The sequence below is a fragment of the Apium graveolens genome, chromosome 7 (genome assembly GCF_009905375.1).
Source record: "Apium graveolens cultivar Ventura chromosome 7, ASM990537v1, whole genome shotgun sequence".
In the NCBI taxonomy this organism is placed as follows: Eukaryota; Viridiplantae; Streptophyta; class Magnoliopsida; order Apiales; family Apiaceae; genus Apium; species Apium graveolens.
In genome coordinates this window covers 30,533,013-30,552,644 of record NC_133653.1, presented here as the reverse complement: position 1 = coordinate 30,552,644, position 19,632 = coordinate 30,533,013, and the positions used below count along the sequence as shown (strand labels likewise).

Here is a 19,632-nt window from a genome sequence, read left to right as displayed (position 1 = left end):
GTTACTGGAAGCGAGCTGCGAAGTCCTACAGATGGAACTGAAGGTGTTCAATGGGATACGTGTAACAACATGGTAATCTCTTGGATTCATAATAATGTCTCAGATTCTATTAAGAAATCAATACTGTATGTTAATAATGCTAGTGAAGTGTGGAAAATACTGGAAAAACGTTTTCAAGTTGTGAATGGATCTAGGAAGTATAAACTGTGTAGAGATCTGTTTAATCTGAAACAGAATGGAGTATCACTTGTTGAATATTATACTGCTATGAGTATCATCTGGTCAGAATTGGAAGATATGAATGTCTTGCCTGTAATTAGCACTTTAACAGATGAAATTAGAGTATTGATGAAGATTTTAGATGTACAGAAACAAGAAGCAAAGTTGTTTCAGTTCTTGAATGGTTTAGATGATGAGTATGAAGCTCAGAGGAGTCAATTATTAATGATGGATCCATTGCCAAGTGTGAAAATGGCTTGTTCTGTGATTCAACAAGAAGAGACACAGAGAGAAACATTGAAAATGACTGTGGGTCAGAGTAATGAAATAGCTGCATTGTATAGCAAAGGAGGTAATCATGGAAATAGTAGTGGATCTGGTAGTTCAGAAAGATGTGTTGAGTGTGGAGGTAGAGGACATAGTAAAGACAATTGTTGGACCATTATTGGTTATCCAAAATGGCACAGCAAGTACAGGAAGAATTTTACGTCAAAGATTGGAAATGCTGGTAGATGGCAATCAGGAAGAAATAACAATCAAAGGATGGCAAACTCTGCATCTGTTCAAGATGATGAGACTGTGGCTGATGAGAATGTTATGATAACCAGTAAACAACTGGAACAATTGCTGATGTTAATTACGAGGGGACCTGATGCTAATATAGAAATGCTTGAAGGCAAGTAACATACACAATTTACAAATGGAATTCGGGAGCTCCCCTTGTAAGCCATTCTCGCTGAAGTCCAAATAGTATAGACGGGTACAATTCACCAAAGAATTAAAGAGGCTCCAGTCATCGGGCAGCTGATTGTTTGTTACCTGGACCAAGCCATTCAAGACTAGGAAGACTACCAACATTTATTGGTATAGGCCCAGTAATTTTGTTGCCTGATATTGTTAAAGTAATAAGATTGGATGCATTAGTTATTGATGATGCAAGTGGACCTAAAAATCTTCCGTTCAATGTAGAAATTTTGAAGCTTGGAAAGGGTGAAGCCCAAATCTTTTGAAAGGGTTCCTTCTAACCCATTTTTCCAACAATTCAACAATATAGAGAGGACAAGTTTTAAAGTGGTGGGGGAACCGTACCCAACAATAGAGAGATTGTAATTATGTGCGATGAGCAACTTCCAAAGGTATACCTGCCACTAGATGGTTACTGGATAGGCTAAGAGAACTAAGAGATGATATGTTCCCTGTCGAAGAGCGGATTGATCCGGTAAAATAATTTTCTTCTAGTTCAAACAAATAAAGCTTGGACAAAGAAGCAAACTCAGTAGGTAGTTTTCCTTCGAGATGGTTTCCAGAAATAGTGATGTTTCTGATATCAACACAATGACTTATATTGGTTGGAAATCTACCTTGAAAAGAGTTGTATTTCAGATACAGATATTGTAGGCGAAACAATCGACCAATTTCATTAGGAATGGAGCCGTGAAATTTGTTATCACCTAGATAAATTGACCTGACAAAGGATAAGTTTCCAATATGAGAAGACAATGTACCCACCAATTGTTGAGAGGTGAGGTCTAGTGCTGTTACTCTCTCCCGTTTACTGCTACATGTAACACCATTCCACTGATAGAAGTGGATGGATTTATTCCACGAGTCTAGCACACCCAAAGGATCATCTGTTGTGGAAGCCTTAAAAAAAGTAAAGCATGGTGATCAGGCTTGGAAAAGCTAATACAAATCTATACTCTTTATTAATAAGCTAAACCATGTATAATTTGGTGCTACCAAAGTACCAAATTTTGGTATTTACCTGACATAAATTGACTGTGTAAACTTTGTTTTTAACACAAATTGACTTTCATTCTTTGTAAATTTTATCTGTAAATTTTATTTATTTATAAATTATATTAAAAATTTATTAAGTTACGTTTTTTTTTGAAAACCAAGCATTTATATTAAAAGGAACAGCAGCTACATACTTGGAAGTACTACCCAAGTTCTCTTCTAACTTGAAACAAAGGCTCTTCTAACTTGAAACAAAGACTATAAACTGATTTAACAGTGCAGAGCCTAGACATTAGATCAACAAGCCTATAAATAATCCTAATACATATATAATTCATACTGAATTTTTTTTTGACCCATTAGCTGCTCTTAAAACAGCCTTCACCCTCCCTTCTGATCTAGCATTTCACCATAAATTCAGCCATTTTTGGATATGTCCAAATTGGCCTGCTTGATTCGGTCAGAAATCGAGTTTAAGAGTGAATCCAAACTTCCTTTGACGGCGCTATCTAGTATGTCTCGAGCATAGATGCATGGGAACACTTCCTTGTTTAAGTTGACAACCGGAGAGTTAAAGATTAAGTTACGTTAAATTAAGTAAAATAACATATATTTACTTTTATTTTGAAAAAACTACTAACTGCAAATAAACTATTAACAAGAATTGACTTTTATTCTCTGTAAACTTTATTCAATCCTAGTGTCAGTTTACTTTTAAATTGGATAATATTATTTTAAAAATAATTAAGTAGTAGCAAATGACTTTAGTAACATTTATTAAATTTTAAACTGAAAATTATTGATTTAACGATCGTATTTGTTACTGTCCATCACAACGTTTATTTACTTAAAATTAAAAAACATATTTTAACAATAACAAATTTATAGGCTGTATTTAGATTATATAATAATCTATAATTATACGGTGAAATAATTAGGTGCACACATAACTAGTACTATACGGTGATATTATATAGTTACACTTAACTTCGATTTTTTTAACTACATATTTTAACAGCATTTTATAAATTATATTTAGATCTGTATTTTGCATAGATTATGAGTTTTAATTTTATGCAAATAATAATGTGTTACAATTATTTTTAATTTCGGACCCGTGCTTCGCACAGGTTACCGACTAGTATTTTTAATGTAGCTAATACCAATATAGAGTGATGAATCGGAAATTCATGGTTTTTTATTATCCGGAATATACAGATAAATAATAAATATTTAGATATGCAGTACTGAATTTAGCTCTATACACAATAAAATAGATAAGAGATAACAAATATTCTATTGTATTAACTTGTGTTCAAGCTAATGTTCAAGTTTGTTGCATGTATTCTATATTTCTAGGGTTAATTGTAATGTGCAACCCTTTGGTTTGGTCCATTGTCAGTTTGATATCTATAGTTTGCATATTTGCACTTCGCACCGGGGACATATTAGTGCGCTGCATATTGCACCCAGTTGACCAACTACCGTTAAAAATCAACGTTATCTCCTTAACGGCAGGGTTATATTTGTCTTTTTGCAATCCTTTGTAAACGAATAGTCATCCATTATACTCTCCCTCCCAGTTTATTTCACTATTATTCATTAATCTAACAAACAGCCCCTAAATTACCATGGTGATTGAAACCAAAACAAAGTAAAACCGCCCGCAAGGGTTGGCTCAGTTGGTTAAAGAGGGGATAACTATCCTCTTGGTCACAGGTTCGAATCCCACGGGAGGGTAATTTATGATTATCCCTCGTGAGTCAGAGCCAGTCGCTTAAATGCGGTTTACCTTGGTTCACGTGTTTTGCGTGGTTTGCAGGCTATTGCGTGAGCCCGTAGGGTTTACCTAGTGCGCACCCAAAGGGTAGCGGCTGCGGGTTACCTACGATAAAAAAAACAAAGTAAAACCCTAAATCTGTAAATGAGCTTAATTTTTCTCCATTAATCTGAGAGCAATGAGAGGCCGATTAAGATGTGTTTTGGATGCTGATCATGTAACCCTTCAAAAATCGACGAAGGAAGCGGTTGTAGTGATGAAGGTCCTGTTCTTGTCGAGTATGGTCTTCCCGATGGGAAAGAGGTCCCTGACTACGAAGGTCAATACCTTTCTCTATGTTGTTCTTGTTTAAACCTTGCATGTGTATGTCTACGTAGTTATACAAATGATTTAATTAATTTATTGCATGCGGTATATCCCAAACTAAAGTAAAACCTTATTTGTGGTCCCTTCGTGTTTGTTTGTTGTGTGACTTGTTATAATTCTTGTTATAATTTGTCTGTTGTGTGATAATTCTTGTCATGTTTATGTACAGTAAATTGTTGGAATGGGTTGTGTTATATTTTGCAGTGTATAGTCCTTACTTCTCAATTAAACTTCGATATGGTGGCAAATTCAACTATGACTTCACCTCATACTGTGGTGGGAAGATAGCATATTTTGATATGTGTTCTGTGAAAAAATTAGACTTAACTGAAATGGAAGCCATGTATTGTCAAATTGGATTGAATAGTTTAGACATGAATTTCTGGTACACTTATGATGAGTTGGATTTGTCAGTTGATGCTATAATTCCTCTTGAGACTAATAAAGACCTGGAACATAAAATTCAACTGGTGGAGTCTAATTACAATTTGGTAAGGTTGTATGCAACCCCTAATGGTCCATGCTCTGAAGATGAAAATATGATGGATTTCTCCTTCACTCAAATGGCTGTTGATGATAGAATTAGAAGGGTAGAAGACATCAGAGTTGAAGTAGAGGGAAATTTGAATGAATTACTAGAAGATGCTTTAAATTATATAGAAGAGGAGGTTAAAGATATAGATGCTTCCAGCTTTCGTGGAGACAGCTCCAATTTGGACTCAAGTGATGCTGCTTGGCCCAAGCCTAAGAAGAGAGTGAAGAGAGTGCCACCACCAAATCCCCCTTACAGGACAAGAAGAAGAGGAAGATACTCTTTGTTGAGGGGTTTGTTTAAGAACGCAGAAGATACACCTGTGATAATTGATGAAGATAATGGTGATAACAATCCAGGGAAGAAAAAGGTTGACAGAGGGAAGGGCAAAAAAATTGTTGATCATGAGAGTCCAGTGAAAAGGGGCATAATGACAAGCTGAAAACATGGGTGGATATGGTGACTGATATGGTTCAAAATGAAGAACAAGATAAAGAGGAGTTACATCCAACAGATGAAGACCTGTTTGATTCAATTATTTATGAGAGTCAGAATCCAACAGACAAAGAGCAAGGTGATTTTCAAGATACTGGTGGTAAGGATGAATGTGAAGGTGATGGAGGTGAAGGGGTAACCAATGAAGGTGAGGCTGTTCTCAGTGAAGGTGATGGAGTTGTAAATGAAGGGAGATATGGAAATTATGAGAGTGAATATGAGGAAAGTGAGTATGATAGTAGTGAGGAAATGATGGTCATTTCATCCTGTGATGAGCAAGACATAAAGTATCCAGAATTTAATGAAGTGACTGACATGGAAGATCCTAAGTTTGAGTTGGGGATGTTGTTTAGTAGTGGGAAGATTTTTAGGGAGGCTGTGAGAAAGCATGCAATTACACACCAGAGAGGAATTAGACTGAAGAAAAACCTTTCTGACAAAAAAAGTGGGTATGTGTAGATGGGTGCCAATGGAAGTGTTATGGTATTAAACAACAAAGATCTACTAATATCCAGATAAGGACTTTGTACAATAAACACACATGTAACCCTACTTGGGTTCAGAAGCAAGTCAATTCTACTTGGATAGAAAGAGCTTATGAAAATGAAGTGAGGATGAACCCTACTTGGCCAACAGCAGCATTTCATGCTAAGGTGGTCAATGACTTACAATGCCACATTTCAGAGACTATGGCTTATAAAGGTTTGAAAAAAAGCAAAAGAAGCAATCATTGGAAAACATGAAGATGAATTCAAAAAGTTATATCACTATGCTAATGAGGTGAAGAAGGTTATGCCAACTTCCACTGTCAAGTTGATGATGATAGCAGCAGAGATGGGTGTTGATGGCAGAAGATTTTTAAGACTGTATATGTGTTTGGGGCCTTTAAAAGAAGGCTTTCTTCATGGGTGTAGACCTTTGATTGGTCTAGATGGGTGTCACCTAACTGGTCCCTTTGGAGGCATATTACTTACTGCAGTAGGAACAAATCCAAATGAAGGGATGTATCCCATTGTCTGGGCACAATTGAAGCACATAATACATCAAGTTGGAATTGGTTCTTGAGGCTGTTGAAAGCAGATTGGATGATAGAAAAAACTGGAACTTACACTTTCATCTCAGATAGGAAAAAGGTACAACTTACTTTGTTTATGTCTGTCTTATTTTTCTTTTATGTGTTCACTTCTTTACACAATAATCTGTTAAATTATAGGGTCTTGTAAATGCTCTTGAAAGGCATTTCCCAGAATCTGAGCATAGATTCTGTGTAATGCACCTGTACAACAACATGAAGAGTTTATGCAAGGGACTTGGCATTTCAAAGACAATGTGGTTAGCAGCAAGGTCAACCACAGATTACTTCTTCAACATGAACATGAAATCCATCAAAAAGGTTAATTACTACCTCTCTAATTTTTTCAAATTTTTTCTATTTTTTTCTATTTTTTTCTAATTTGGTCCCAGTTACACTTAGATTTTTTTCTAATTTTTTACCTAATAATGGCAGATGAGCAAGACCTGTTTTAATTGGTTAGAAGCCAAACCTAGGTCCCAATGGTCTAGGTCTGATTTTAGAGATGTTTGTAAATCAGATGTCTTTGTCAACAACAATTGTGAGAGTTTCAATAATGCAATCAAGAAATACAGAGATAATGAGATTGTTACAATGTTCAAGAATACCCACAAGACATGTATGCAGAGGATACAACAAAGGAAATTATCCATGGAAAAGAAGAATACCAAGTTTTGTACCAAGGCCTTAAAGAAGATAAATTTGTAAGTTTCCCCTCATTTAATTTGAAAGTCAGTTTCTATGCTAAATGCTATTATTTTGCCTTAACAATGTTGTATAACATATAATAATGTCACTTAGGTAAATTAAACTGGCTGCTAAAGCAAGTCCATTTTGAAATGGTGGAGATAAATATCATGTTACCATGTCAGCAGGAGGACATGAGGTAGTGCTAGATTTGAAGGAGAGAAGTTGTGCTTGTAGAAAATGGCAATTGACTGGAATACCTTACTTCCATGTTGTGGTCTGCATACATTTTCAGAAATTGGACCCTCAGGATTTCATTCATCCATGCTATAACAAGGAGACATACATGCATGTTTATAGCCACATTTTGGAGCCAATAAGTGGGGATCCTTATTGGGAAGTAACTGAAGTTGAGGAACCATTGCCTTTATTGAAGAGAACAACACCTGGTAGGCCAAAAAAGGTTAGGGAGAAAAAAATGATGCTCCTCCAACTAGAGCCAATAATCCAACTATGTTTAAAAGACAAGGAACAAGTCTAAGATGCTCACGTTGTGGCCAGTGAGAGCACAATGTCAGAAGTTGTCCAAGAAAGGCGTGATTTCATAATTTCACATTTATCATTCATAAGGTGTTCCTATTTCAAATGTTTGCAATAACAGATTGTTTGATATTTGATTTGCAGAAAGCTGAAGAAGAGCATGGTGAAGAAGCACTAAAGTGGCAAACTACAATTCCAAAGTATTCATATTGCAAACAGGAAGGCCACAACTTAAGGTCTTGCACCTCTAGGGTGAGTGAACTCTACATTTTGCTCCTTCAATTTGAGTTTAATTTTTTTTGTAACTTTTGTTAATGTATGTGTAGAAAGTTGACCTTAAAACCAAGACCAAAGAAAAGAATGCAGAAGATCAAAGAGTGTTTTAGGAGAAATTGTCAAATCTTCAGAAAGCTCAAATAAACATGTGTGCTAAAGCATCTGCACCAAGAAGGGCTAATGACAATACCAAGAATACCAAGTCTCATGGAGGAATTGTGAAGCCCTTTAAACCATCAGCACAGGCAGGACCATCAGGGGTGGATTGTGTGGACAGAGATGGTGATCAATTCACATCACTAAAACAGCTGCAATCTGCACTAATGAAGAAGAAAAGTATGTTGGGAAAAAGGAAGAACAAAGCTACTTAAGTGACTTGCTGCTAGACATTTACAACACGATATCCGTGTGTGCCAAACTATTTTTGTGAATTTGTGGTGACTTCCTCTGGGAACATTGATATAATGTTGTGTTGTCTTATTTTATGGTAAACTTTTTTTGGTAATGATGCTTATGTGTAAGTGAACTAAGTTTATGACAGTTTGGAACTCAGTTTATGGCAATTTGGAACTTATTTTTCGTGTTATGTTTTGGTTTGCTCAAGTTAAAGTACACCTTTCAAATAACAACTTCAAATGCATAAACATCCAACTACAATTTAGCAACCCCATTTTTATTACAATATACCAAATTCAGATACACTTAATGCAACAACATCCAACTATACTAAATTAAACTAAACTAAATGCAACAACCACCTACTATACTAAATGCAACAACTAAAGAAAACAGGTGATTACAAATGAATTATTACACCTCTTCTACAACTTCTGTCTTGCAAATCCAGTAGAGTAAGATTGTCATCCATGTCACAACCAACAAAGTTAGTGTGACGTTGCTACTTGATTTTTCATCTTGAATCATTCTTTGCCCATCAACTTCATTTAAACAAGCTACACTCCTCCTAACTTCAGCTTCACTTTGAAGGCTTTCAAGATAGTTAATCCTCCGTAAAAGCCCCTCTTGAACGCTCACACAACAGTGCATCCAACCACCAGAAATGATGACATCGGTCGCACGATATAAAACGTCGACCGACATTTAAGTTCGTCTAAGCAGTTTTGACAATAAGTCATGCTCCTCCACATACACACCTTTCACTCATTTTTATTCAACAAATTGGTTCTATGGGCATATACGTATAACATACAACTTAACTTATATAAGGAGGGAGAAGGAGGATATGACCGTTGGGGACTTTATAATTTTAAGGATAATTTAACCCTTCCGTACATCCAAACTAACGACACAATATAACGGAACACTGATGGAAGGGTGCAATATGCGGCGCACTAAAATGTCCCGGGTGCGAACTGCAAATATGCAAACTATTGGTACCAAACTGACAATTGACCAAATCAAAGGGTTGCACATTGCAATTAACCCGTATTTCTATTGTATTAACTTTATGATTGGGAGGAAAAAAGTGCTTGTCAAGATTGTTTCTCTCCAGCAAGCCATTTCATTAGGTCCTGGTGACTTTACAAGTCAAGCACAATTTGATAAAAATTAATCACTACATTTATTGATTGGGAAGACATTGACCTGTCAACTAATTCTACTAAATAAAATTGGGTGATTGGAATTTATTGTAGAAATTCAGGGGCTTGTATGAACCATATGTGAAATGAGTGAAAATCAGACTTACTTTCTTTCTGCAATGACCTTCTTATTGTTCTGCATTACATATAATTCTTGAAACTCTGTTTTTGTTCACACCCTGTTACTTGTTTTTGTTAAAACTCTGCATCTATTAATAAGATGCTCATCTAGATTGTCGAACAGCTTAAATTTCTACCTAGCTGCAAAAATATGGACAGTATGCTTGGTTCATAGTCCAATACCAAAAACATCATCAGTGTATTATTGGGTCGAAGAGTTGATTACTAGCATCCATCTTTACTAGCAGGCATCGATTAGTTGATATACTTTTAGTGACTCCTGCAGATGACTTCAGTTAGTTTGGGCCCTGAACGACTTTACAAGTCTATCATATTTAATTAGCAGGCAGTATTATCTATCTCTCCGAAAGTCATTTAAGAGATGACTGGCACACAAGTGATGAAAAGAATGAACTTACAGATATCAGATGTGAAACAGAGCTGTCGTTAAACAGATCAAAGTATAAAATTGTCTCAAATTGAGGATCTAAGAGTTAGCAAACTGTCTGATTATATTATTAAACACACGGACACATCAAATATTTATCATAATTCATAGATCAATGGCATGCAATTAATGAGGTGAATAAACTTACCGAAACTAAATGTGGTCTATTTTAAATCTTCAAGAAAAGAAAAATAGAGAACTTGCCAAGCGCGGAAGAGTAAAAGCATGGCCCAACTCAATATCGGGTTAAATATCAAAGTGGTCACTCAACTGAAAGTCATATATCAGTTTAATCATCAAAATTAACGGTGTATCATTTGAATCACTAAAGTTATTATAAATATTAAACATATGCCTCAAAATATGTGCTCGAGAATTAAAATTTATTTTATGGAGTTTTATATATTTTTCTTGAATCCTATTACAACCAAATGAAAATGTATGAATTCTAGTATTTTACATAATATAGTAAGATTTTAAAAAAATTATCTACTATTTATTTTTAATTTTGTAGTCATTTTCTTTATTTAAATAAAAATAATTAGTAGATAAATTTTTAAAAATCACACAAAATCATCTAAAATACTATGAATTCATAACTTTTCATTTGGTTGTAATGGGATATAAGAAAAATGTTCAGAACTCCATAAAATAAATTTTAATTCCCGAGCACATATTTTGAGGTATCTGTTTGATATTTATTATGACTTTAGTGATCCAAATGATACCCCATTAAGTTTGATGATTAAACTGATATATGCCCTTCAGTTGAGTGACCGCTTTGATATTTAACCCACTCAATATCTGACAACCACCTAACCGGCTAGCTATATATCTTAAACAAAATTATACATAAATCAATAGCGACAATTAGGTTGTGGCAATCAAACTACTAATGCAGAAAGGCTTTTAGAAATTAAAGGGCCGACAATTATATTTTTAAGTAGAAATAGATATTCTATCATCAATGCAAATCAGAATGATACACCCTTGTTTGAATGTGGATTACTTCACCTTAGAACAACTAAAGCTTATTTTTAAGAGGAAGTACACTACTGGAAATACTTCATACAACATTGGTGCTTTAACATCGGTCAGAGACGCTACGATGTAAAAGTTCTTTTTGACATCGGTTTTTTAAGCGATAGTATTTTGTATATCGCTTTTTACCAACAAAGCCTATGACTTGGAGATAAAGCTGTATACCAACAAAGATCTTTTCATCATTACCATCTCTAAATAAAGTGTATGAGAGATCTAATCAAACATTCAAAAAACCTAAAACATGCAAAGGGTTGTATCACAATAATTAATACCATTTTTATCCAACAATAACTAAAATGGAACACTAAAACTGGAAAAAGAACCCAAAAAAAGTATCAAACCTTTCATCAAATAATTGGAAGAAAAGCAAGCAACTAACAAAAATAAATTAGTACAAATTAATTTATAAAATCAAAGTTTTGGAACATGTAAACATATTAATCACGGGACCAAAGGTATGAACTCATATACCAAAAGCACGAACTGATATAGAAATTTACACCTACATAATAATAAAAGGGCCTTAACCCGGAAAATTCAACTTACATAATGAACATACAGGAAGCAAAATTATTTGGGTGAAATAATTTCCTTTGTGAAGAAATAAACTAAGTAGACAAAAAAAAGTAAAAATCAAACTAGGTAGTTATGACAAAAACAGTGGACCCGATCAATTAAGTCAAGAATCGTTAAGGTTGAACTAGAGACTCACCAAATCCAAGTTGTAATCGTCATCGGGCTAATCATAAAATACCAAGTACAGGCCTCTCAAAATTAAATCACGTTTGATCATAAGTATAGTATCAAGTTGCAGTTATCATCATTAAGTCAATAATCGCTTTACACAGGTTGATGCAGTCCAGAACATAAATTCGGTATCAGTTTTACAGGATAGGGAGATGCTAGAGCAAGGAACAAAAATTCTTTAGTAGAAAGGTTTTACTCATGGAACCTTCAGATAAACCAACATGTCTCAGCGTAAAACTAATTCCAATATGTTAATAAAGGTTTCAAGTCATGGAACTTACAGATCGAAACTTACAAATATAAATGGATATAATTAGGGGAAGTACCTTGTCAATCTCAACCAGATTACTGATTGCACTGCTGAAGCTTGTCTCTTGCCACATGTAACAACGTAATAGCAACATCAATGTCAATGCATTTTTGTGGAGTCTCTCCGGAACATAATATTCCCACTTCAAATAATGATGCCAGGCAAACCTCCATGAGAGCCCTGCTGTGTGAATGATTTATATTTGAGTCATGTTCTTCTTGATCGAGTACAATCTGTGGATCAACAATGTCCATCACTCTTTGCCACTCTTTGCCACTCTTTGCGGGAGGGCCTTCCTTACATAATCATGAAGATCCTTGTCATTGTTTATTAATATGGTGCTATCTGTAGGCCACTTCCCCGAAAACATTTCTAGTAGAATAATTCCATAACTATACACATCTCCCACTGCAAATGTCTCACACCCATCCCGTACTCTGCACAACTAAAGGGTTAATAAAACTGGCACAACTAAAGATTTTTCAATACTTTGAAAGAGGATGAAATTTTACCTTGAAAATGGTTTTCTACTACAGAGAGCTCCTCCAACATCAAACATCCATCAAGGGTAGTAGGTATATCTCCTGTGAGTTTGTTATACGACAAATCAAGTCGAACTAATTGTTTGAAGGTACCAATATTGGATGGAAGTGGGCCGGTGAATAGATTGTTGGACAAATTAAGGTATTGACAATGGGAAGAAAACACAGCTTCGTCAGGTATTATACCGCTAAGCTTGTTGTTAGCAAGGTCCAAATGCTTTAAAGTTGAGATGTTAAACACTTGAGTAAGTAGGCTTCCTCGGAGCATGTTATCTCCAAATAGAGACTAACTAATTGAGTAAACTTGTTGACGGAAGTTGGAATTGATCCTGAAATGTTGTCTTTACTCAAATCAAGTTGTCCTAAAGTTGATAGCTCTCCAACTGATTCTGGAATGGTCCCATTTATCAAATTGTCACTCAAATCTAGTACTCACAGGTTCACAAGTTTTCCAGTTTCATGAGGTATGCTTCCGTAATACGTGGTTTCCGTGCAGATATAGTTTCTCCATACCAGTGGAGAGATTTACGATTGCATTTGGGAGCTGCCCTCTTATGTTACTCCAGTATAAGCCCAAATCCTCTAGTTGGGTACAAATGACCAACGAATTGAAGAAGCTCAAGTCATCGGTTGCATATTCTCTCCAAGTGGATTAGAACCCAGATCTAGGGTTTGAAGATTAGAAAGGCTACCCAATTTATTTGGTGTAGGCCCGGTAATATCGTTTCCCTGTATATCAAGTATAACTAAATTGGTTGCATTAACTATTGATGGTGGAATCGGGTCCGAAAATCTGTTTAAACCACCAAAGTAAAATTTCTCAATGAATGACCCCTTCCCCTCCTGGAAGAACATAGGAGTATGTAGATATTATTGATTGGGTGTTCGATTTGATTCATGGGCATATATTCAAGTTTAGATATGAAGATGACGTAAAGATGCTAGTGATTAATTGGGGCTATCACATATATAGGCTGAAGCTAAGATATGGAATAACTCGTACAAAAATGGCTGAAAGTGGATCGACTCTGACGCCTGGATTCAGCTTTATTGAGGTGAAGAAGATCTACGAATTTGTTTCACAAGATATGACTTGGCCACAATGTAATGAAGTGGCAGTTAAAAATTTGAAGGATATTCTGCAGAGACGTCTCAAGTGTTGCTTAATCCAGATGAAGAGGAGAAAATGGAGAATAACAATGATCCAGGGGATTCAAACATGGTGAAAGATATAACGGAATCACAGCAGTTGAATTTTACGGTTTGTTTTTCATTCGCTGTGTTTTTTAAACTACTCTTATAGTTTTAAAGAAGGAAGGAAATTGAATATCTGTACCATGTCTTCAACCTTTGAAATCACAACCCAAAACTAGTGTATCTTAGGATTGCAAGAGTATCCTCGAAAGCCTGCAAGCTAAAAAGGTCCCTACTTGATTGGGTCATCCTATCTGAGTTTTAAGGTACTAAACAATCTGACTTCACAAGATAGCAGGATAACTCTTCTCTTAAGCTGCATTACACGGATCTCTCATCTCTCGGTAGTATGGCCAAAACATTTAATGAGCTCTAAACTCTTGTTAGATTGGTGCAACTTGCATCACCTAGGGTGAAAGTGACAATTGAATCAAATCCACTTTTTCCAGGATAATCCAGCAAACAAACAGGGCTCATTTCATCATCCTAGTAGCACTAAAAACTTGAGTTTGTGGTTTTGGTTGATCTAAAATGAGCATCTTATAGAATAGATAGTTAAACTGTTGCAAAGTGTTATATATTTACCTCAAGCAAGTGTTATTAGCATAGAATCTCTAGTACTTAGCAGTGCCTTGAGTACAAATTCTGCTTGACTTTGTCCACCTGCTTACACCAAAAAATGCCCGCGTCCAGGCTCACCAATTAACTGCATCAAATTTTAGAAAAATATAACAAAATACCTAGTTAAGATATCAGATAGGTGGTAAGATTTTGGTAATAGGTCACATACTTTTGAAGGCTCGGATATTGTACTGAAGCCAAATGAGCTACAACTCAGAAAATTGCAGATGAAATATGATAATTAATTGAAAATGCCTTAATGAGGGTTTCTCCAAGTTAGAACTCCAAGGTTAGTTTATGGATATGTGCTGGTTGTTTGTGAATAAATAAAGGCAATCTATTAACTTTCCGACTTGTCCTTTTAGTATATCAGTAATAACTTTATCTAGCACTTGAATATTAATACACTTAGTAGAAGAAAAAACGTAAATAATCAAACTAGGTGGTTACGACAACCGGAGTTACTGGAATAAGGGAAAACTAGAAGTAAATCCGTACGCACTTAGGTTACCAATTTACCGTTACAAATACTGCACTAATCACACCTAATGCAAATTTTTCCTTGGCTTTTCTTTATTGCATTAAAATAGAAATATACTAGCATATATAACCAGCATGCATCTTAGCATACATAACAAGTAACATAATTGCAATATCTACACGAAAAAAATCTTAAAAATCAAATAGTGTACAAGAACAAATTAAGTCAAGAATCAGGCTAATCCAAATCCAAGTTGTGATTGTCATCAGGCTAATCATAAAGTACCAAGTACAGTACCTAACGCCTCTCAAAAATCAAGTAGACTCCAGTAATTAAAACCTTTCCATGAGCAGGAGCAGAATATAGATAGTAAATTAAGATATTGAATGGTAAATTGGGACCTTACATAGTAAATATCAAAGACAGACAAAAAAAGCTGCACCTGAAGTCAATAGCCGCTTTAGACAGGCTGATGCAGTCTGTTAAGAAAGATTTCAACACATGGATCTTAAAAATATAAATGGATAGAATTATGGGAAGTACATAGGTACACATTCTTCCTTGTCATTCTCAACCAGATTATTGACCGCACTGCAAAAATTTGTCTCTTGCCACATGCAACAATGTAATAGCAACACTAATCTCAATGCGTTTTTGTGGAGTCTCTCCGGAACATAATATCCCCACTTCAAATACTGATGCCACACATACCTCCATGAGATCCCTTCTGTGTAATTTATTTACATTCGAGCCATGTTCTTCATGACCTAGTACAATCTGTGGATCAACAATTTCCATCAATCTTTGCGGGAGTGCCTTCCTCACATAGTCATGAAGATCCTTGTTATTGTCCATTAGTATGCTGCTTTCTGTAGGCCGTTTCCCAGAAAACATTTCTAGTAGAAGAATTCCATAACTGTAGACATCTCCCTCTGTTGATATCTCCCCACATAGTCCATACTCTGCGCAAGAAAAGGGTTTATATGATTGGCATATAAAAACAGTTTTTGATGTAAGATACTTTTCAGTCTGAAAATGTCCGGTAATTAAGCAAAATATAGTAATCGAGTAACTCAATATTTAAAGCGGTACTGAATATTAATAAAAAAACAACATGAAAAGTCACCTGGTGGAACGTATCCAACTGTTCCACGGACACCAGTTGAACTCATTTGTGCCTGATTGATATCACTTGTAGCAAATGAAAACCTTGCCAGACCAAAATCACCAATATGAGCAATGAAATCCTCGTCAAGAAGAATGTTACTTGGTTTTATGTCAGAATGAATGATACTTGCATGACTATGATGATGTAGATAATGGATTCCTTGTGCAATGTCAATGGCAATATTTAGTCTTTGGAGTAGAGTTAAATTTCTTTCATTTCCTTGATGCTGATTAGGACTTGGATGCAACCAGCTGTCCAAACTCCCGTTAGTCAAGAGCTCAAAAACCAATGCCTTGAAGTCATTTCCCTTGTAATCGATGCTAGAGCATGCTGTGATGATTTTGATAAGATTCCGATGACGAATGTTCCTCAACATTTCACACTCTGCCAAAAAACTCTTGTTGGCTCCACGAACTTCAACGTTTAGTACTTTCACAGCAACTATAAGTTCCCCTGATTCGAGAACTCCTTTATAAACGGAACCGTATCTTCCTTCACCGAGCAAACTGTTTGGAGAAAACCCATTTGTAGCGAGTAAAAGGTCTTGGTATGAAAGTTTGGGATATTGGCTACCCTTTAAAATGGGAATGGGGTCTTTCAACTTCTTGGAATTTCGACGTCGATAGAAAATTGAAGCAAGACATGCTAACAAAATACTGAGGGGTACAAGGACTAGGATGAGTATCATTCTACTCGATAATGCATTTTTCTTATTCCTCGAGACTTTAGCAGGACAAGCAGGCAAATTCAATACTTGAATACCTCCGCAAAGCTCCAAATTTCCAATGATCGAAAAAGCACTAACATTGGAAAAGAGACCTTTTTTTGATACTTGTCCTCCAAGGTTGTTGTGCGACAAGTTGAGGAATATCATTAGCAATCCATCAAAAAAACTGGGAATACTCCCAGAGAAATTATTGTTTGAAAGATCTAAAAATGCAAGATTTTTTAAAGCTTTGAAAGAGGAAGGAATTTTACCTTGAAAACTGTTTCCTGCCATATGTAGCTCCTCTAACATCACACATCCACCCAGGGTAGCAGGTAGATCACCTGTTAATTTGTTGTTCGAAACATCTAGTCGAGCCAATTGTTTCAACCTTCCAATTTGATAAGGTAATGATCCTGTGAATAGATTCAGGGACAAATCGAGGTGTAGACAATGAGAAGAAAACACAATTTCATCAGGTATTACACCGCTAAGCTTATTTTTAGAAAGGTACAAATTTTCTAAGGTTGAGATGTTGAATAATTGAGGAGGTATGTTTCCTTGGAGCATATTATTGTCCAAACTGAAAAAAACTAATTGAGTAAGGTTGCCAATGGAAGTTGGAATTGATCCTGAAATGTTGTTGTCATGCAAAACTAGTGCCCCCAATTTAGATAGCTCTCTCATTGATTCTGGTATGGTCCCCTTTAATAAATTATCAGACAAAGAAAGTATTCTCATGTTCTTTAGTTTTCCGATTTCACGAGGTATGCTTCCGTATATGTCGTTTCCAGTCAGAAACAGTTGCTCCATAGTGGTGGAAAGATTTACAATTAAATTTGGGAGTTGCCCTGCTAAACTAGTCTTTTGTAAGCCCAATACCTTTAGATGGGTACAATTGGCCAAAGAATTAAAGCAGCTCCAGGTAATGGGGCGCATATTATCTCCAAGTGGATTCCGACCCAAAGATAGAAATTCAATATTAGAAAGGCTACCAAAACTATTAGGTATAGACCCAGTAATATTGTTTTCCGTGATATCAAGTATTACCAAATTGGACGCATTAACTATTGATGCTGGAAGCTGGCCTGAAAATCTGTTTTCAGCCACAACAAACTTTTGCAGCTTAGGAAGGGTGAAACCAAAATCTGGAGGAAACGTTCCTTCTAGCTCATTCCGGGCAAGACCAACAGCATAGAGGAATGAATTGTTGAAAAGTTGCAGTGGAACCATGCCTGACAAACTGTTTACCGAAAGAACAAGGACCTCTAATTTTGCAAGATTAGAAACATCAAAAGGTATCCTCCCCACTAGATTATTACCACCTAGAAAAAGTACACGAAGAGATGATATATTCCCTATCGATGATGGAATTGGTCCCGTAAAATGATTACTTCCAAGATGAAACACATCAAGTTTAGACCAAGAAGAAAAATCAGTGGGTAGTTCCCCTTCAAGATTGTTGCCAGGCATACTGATATCTCTAATATCTACACAATGACTTAAATTGACTGGAAATGCACCCTGAAAAGAATTTAAGTCCAGATAAAGATATTGTAGGCGAACCAGTCGACCAATTTCATTTGGAATGCTCCCCCATAGATTGTTATCATTTAGATAAAGATAACGAAGCGATGACATATTTCCTATTGAAGGTGAGATTAATCCACTAAAATGATTGTTTGCAAGAGAAAACACATCAAGCTTAGACCAAGAAGCAAAGTCAATAGCTAATTCTCCTTCAAGATGGTTGTTCTGCAAATTGATCAGCCGGATATCTATACAATGATTCAAATTGGCGGGAAATCTTCCTTCAAACGAGTTGTTCCCCACAGAAAGATTTTGTAGGCGCAATAGTCGGCCAATTTCATTTGGAATTGGGCCATGAAAGCTGTTTTGATCGAGGTAAATAGCCCCGAGAAAGGACAGATTTCCGATGTGAGGTGACAATGTACCCACCAAGTGTAGTGAGGAGAGGTTAAGAACTGTAACCCTCTGTCGTCTACGGCTACATGTAACACCTGTCCAATGACAGAATTGGCTGGAAGTGTTCCATGAGTCTAGCACACCCGATGGGTCATATGTTATTGAATATTTGAATGAAAGCAAAGCTTGTTCATCAGTGACATTGCTTGAAAATGAATATACAAGTGTTGTAGAGGTTCCTAATACAAGAATTAAGAGAATGTTAAATCGTAAAAAGTTGAGAATCATGGTAGAAGGATTTAGAAGAGAAAATGGTGCAGGGGTTAAAGTATTAGCAGTGTAGAATGGAGGTATGACAGAAACATAGTCTCTACTCTCTACTTATAGCACTTGGTTAGACTCTGCAGATGCACTTACATTTTTACTCCACACTTCAAAGTTCAAAATTGAAGTCTGAAACCCAGAGATGAAATAGTCAAACATCAATTTTAAATGCCAACAGTTGACATGCTAGTCCCTATGCATCGATAAACACCTTTACCCTTATCATAGAAGCAGCTTTCTCATTATTTTGAGTCTCACACTAAATTTGTTTTCATCAATATTTTATATTTTTAATGTCAACAAGTACTAAAAAAATTAGAATATTAATATCAAATTCTAACGGCTCCTCGGCCACCCTCTCATCGGACACCTTTGTCTCTCAAATCTCATATATATCAAATTTTATTGTATACTAATCTATGAATAATTCTAGAAACCTTAAAAAAAATTCAAGATACGAGGTGTTCATTTATGATGGATTGTTTTCTCTAAAGGTCAAGGTCCCCTATGTGTTAATACGAGTACACTGATTAAAACATGCTTTGTGCAAAAAAAACCTTTTGAGAATTATTTTGCCATATGTAGCATTTACTTTCAATTTATTCTGTACATTGTAAAATATAATTTACTAAAAAGATCAATAGAATTTTAGTGCCCGCAATTTTACTTTCAAGTTTTGTCATTTTTTTATTT

General features: G+C 35.6%; 2 protein-coding genes across 4 annotated transcripts; one reads left to right on the top strand and one right to left on the bottom strand.

The window, feature by feature from the left end:
- Positions 1-7,069: 7,069 nt before the first annotated feature.
- Positions 7,070-7,817, top strand: LOC141673465 (uncharacterized). The gene is made up of 3 exons (XM_074480216.1): positions 7,070-7,354; positions 7,576-7,683; positions 7,758-7,817. Exons 1-3 carry the CDS (start codon positions 7,070-7,072, stop codon positions 7,815-7,817), a joined length of 453 nt encoding a protein of 150 aa, XP_074336317.1.
- Positions 7,818-11,613: 3,796 nt separating this feature from the next.
- Positions 11,614-19,065, bottom strand: LOC141671471 (uncharacterized). 3 transcript variants are annotated; one of them, XR_012555143.1, is made up of 4 exons: positions 15,942-19,065; positions 14,299-15,777; positions 12,490-14,199; positions 11,614-12,414 (listed from the first exon to the last, which is right to left on the bottom strand). XR_012555143.1 is itself a non-coding variant. In XM_074477742.1 (2 exons), exons 1-2 carry the CDS (start codon positions 18,901-18,903, stop codon positions 15,395-15,397), a joined length of 3,345 nt encoding a protein of 1,114 aa, XP_074333843.1. In that variant the 5' UTR covers positions 18,904-19,065; the 3' UTR covers positions 11,614-15,394. The 3 variants fall into 3 exon arrangements, 1 of the variants encoding a protein (XP_074333843.1); XR_012555142.1 differs by having other exon boundaries at positions 12,490-15,777; XM_074477742.1 differs by having other exon boundaries at positions 11,614-15,777.
- Positions 19,066-19,632: the final 567 nt, after the last annotated feature.

Excerpts from the sequence above, each read along its gene's own strand:
- LOC141671471 (XM_074477742.1), bottom strand. The coding sequence starts at position 18,903 with ATGATTCTCAACTTTTTACGATTTAACATTCTCTTAATTCTTGTATTA. Across the intron at positions 15,778-15,941 it reads AGTTGGATACGTTCCACCAG|AGTATGGACTATGTGGGGAG; the intron begins GTGACTTTTCAT and ends TTTCTTGCGCAG.
- LOC141673465 (XM_074480216.1), top strand. The coding sequence starts at position 7,070 with ATGTCAGCAGGAGGACATGAGGTAGTGCTAGATTTGAAGGAGAGAAGT. Across the intron at positions 7,355-7,575 it reads CACCTGGTAGGCCAAAAAAG|AAAGCTGAAGAAGAGCATGG; the intron begins GTTAGGGAGAAA and ends TTTGATTTGCAG. Across the intron at positions 7,684-7,757 it reads TAAGGTCTTGCACCTCTAGG|AAAGTTGACCTTAAAACCAA; the intron begins GTGAGTGAACTC and ends ATGTATGTGTAG.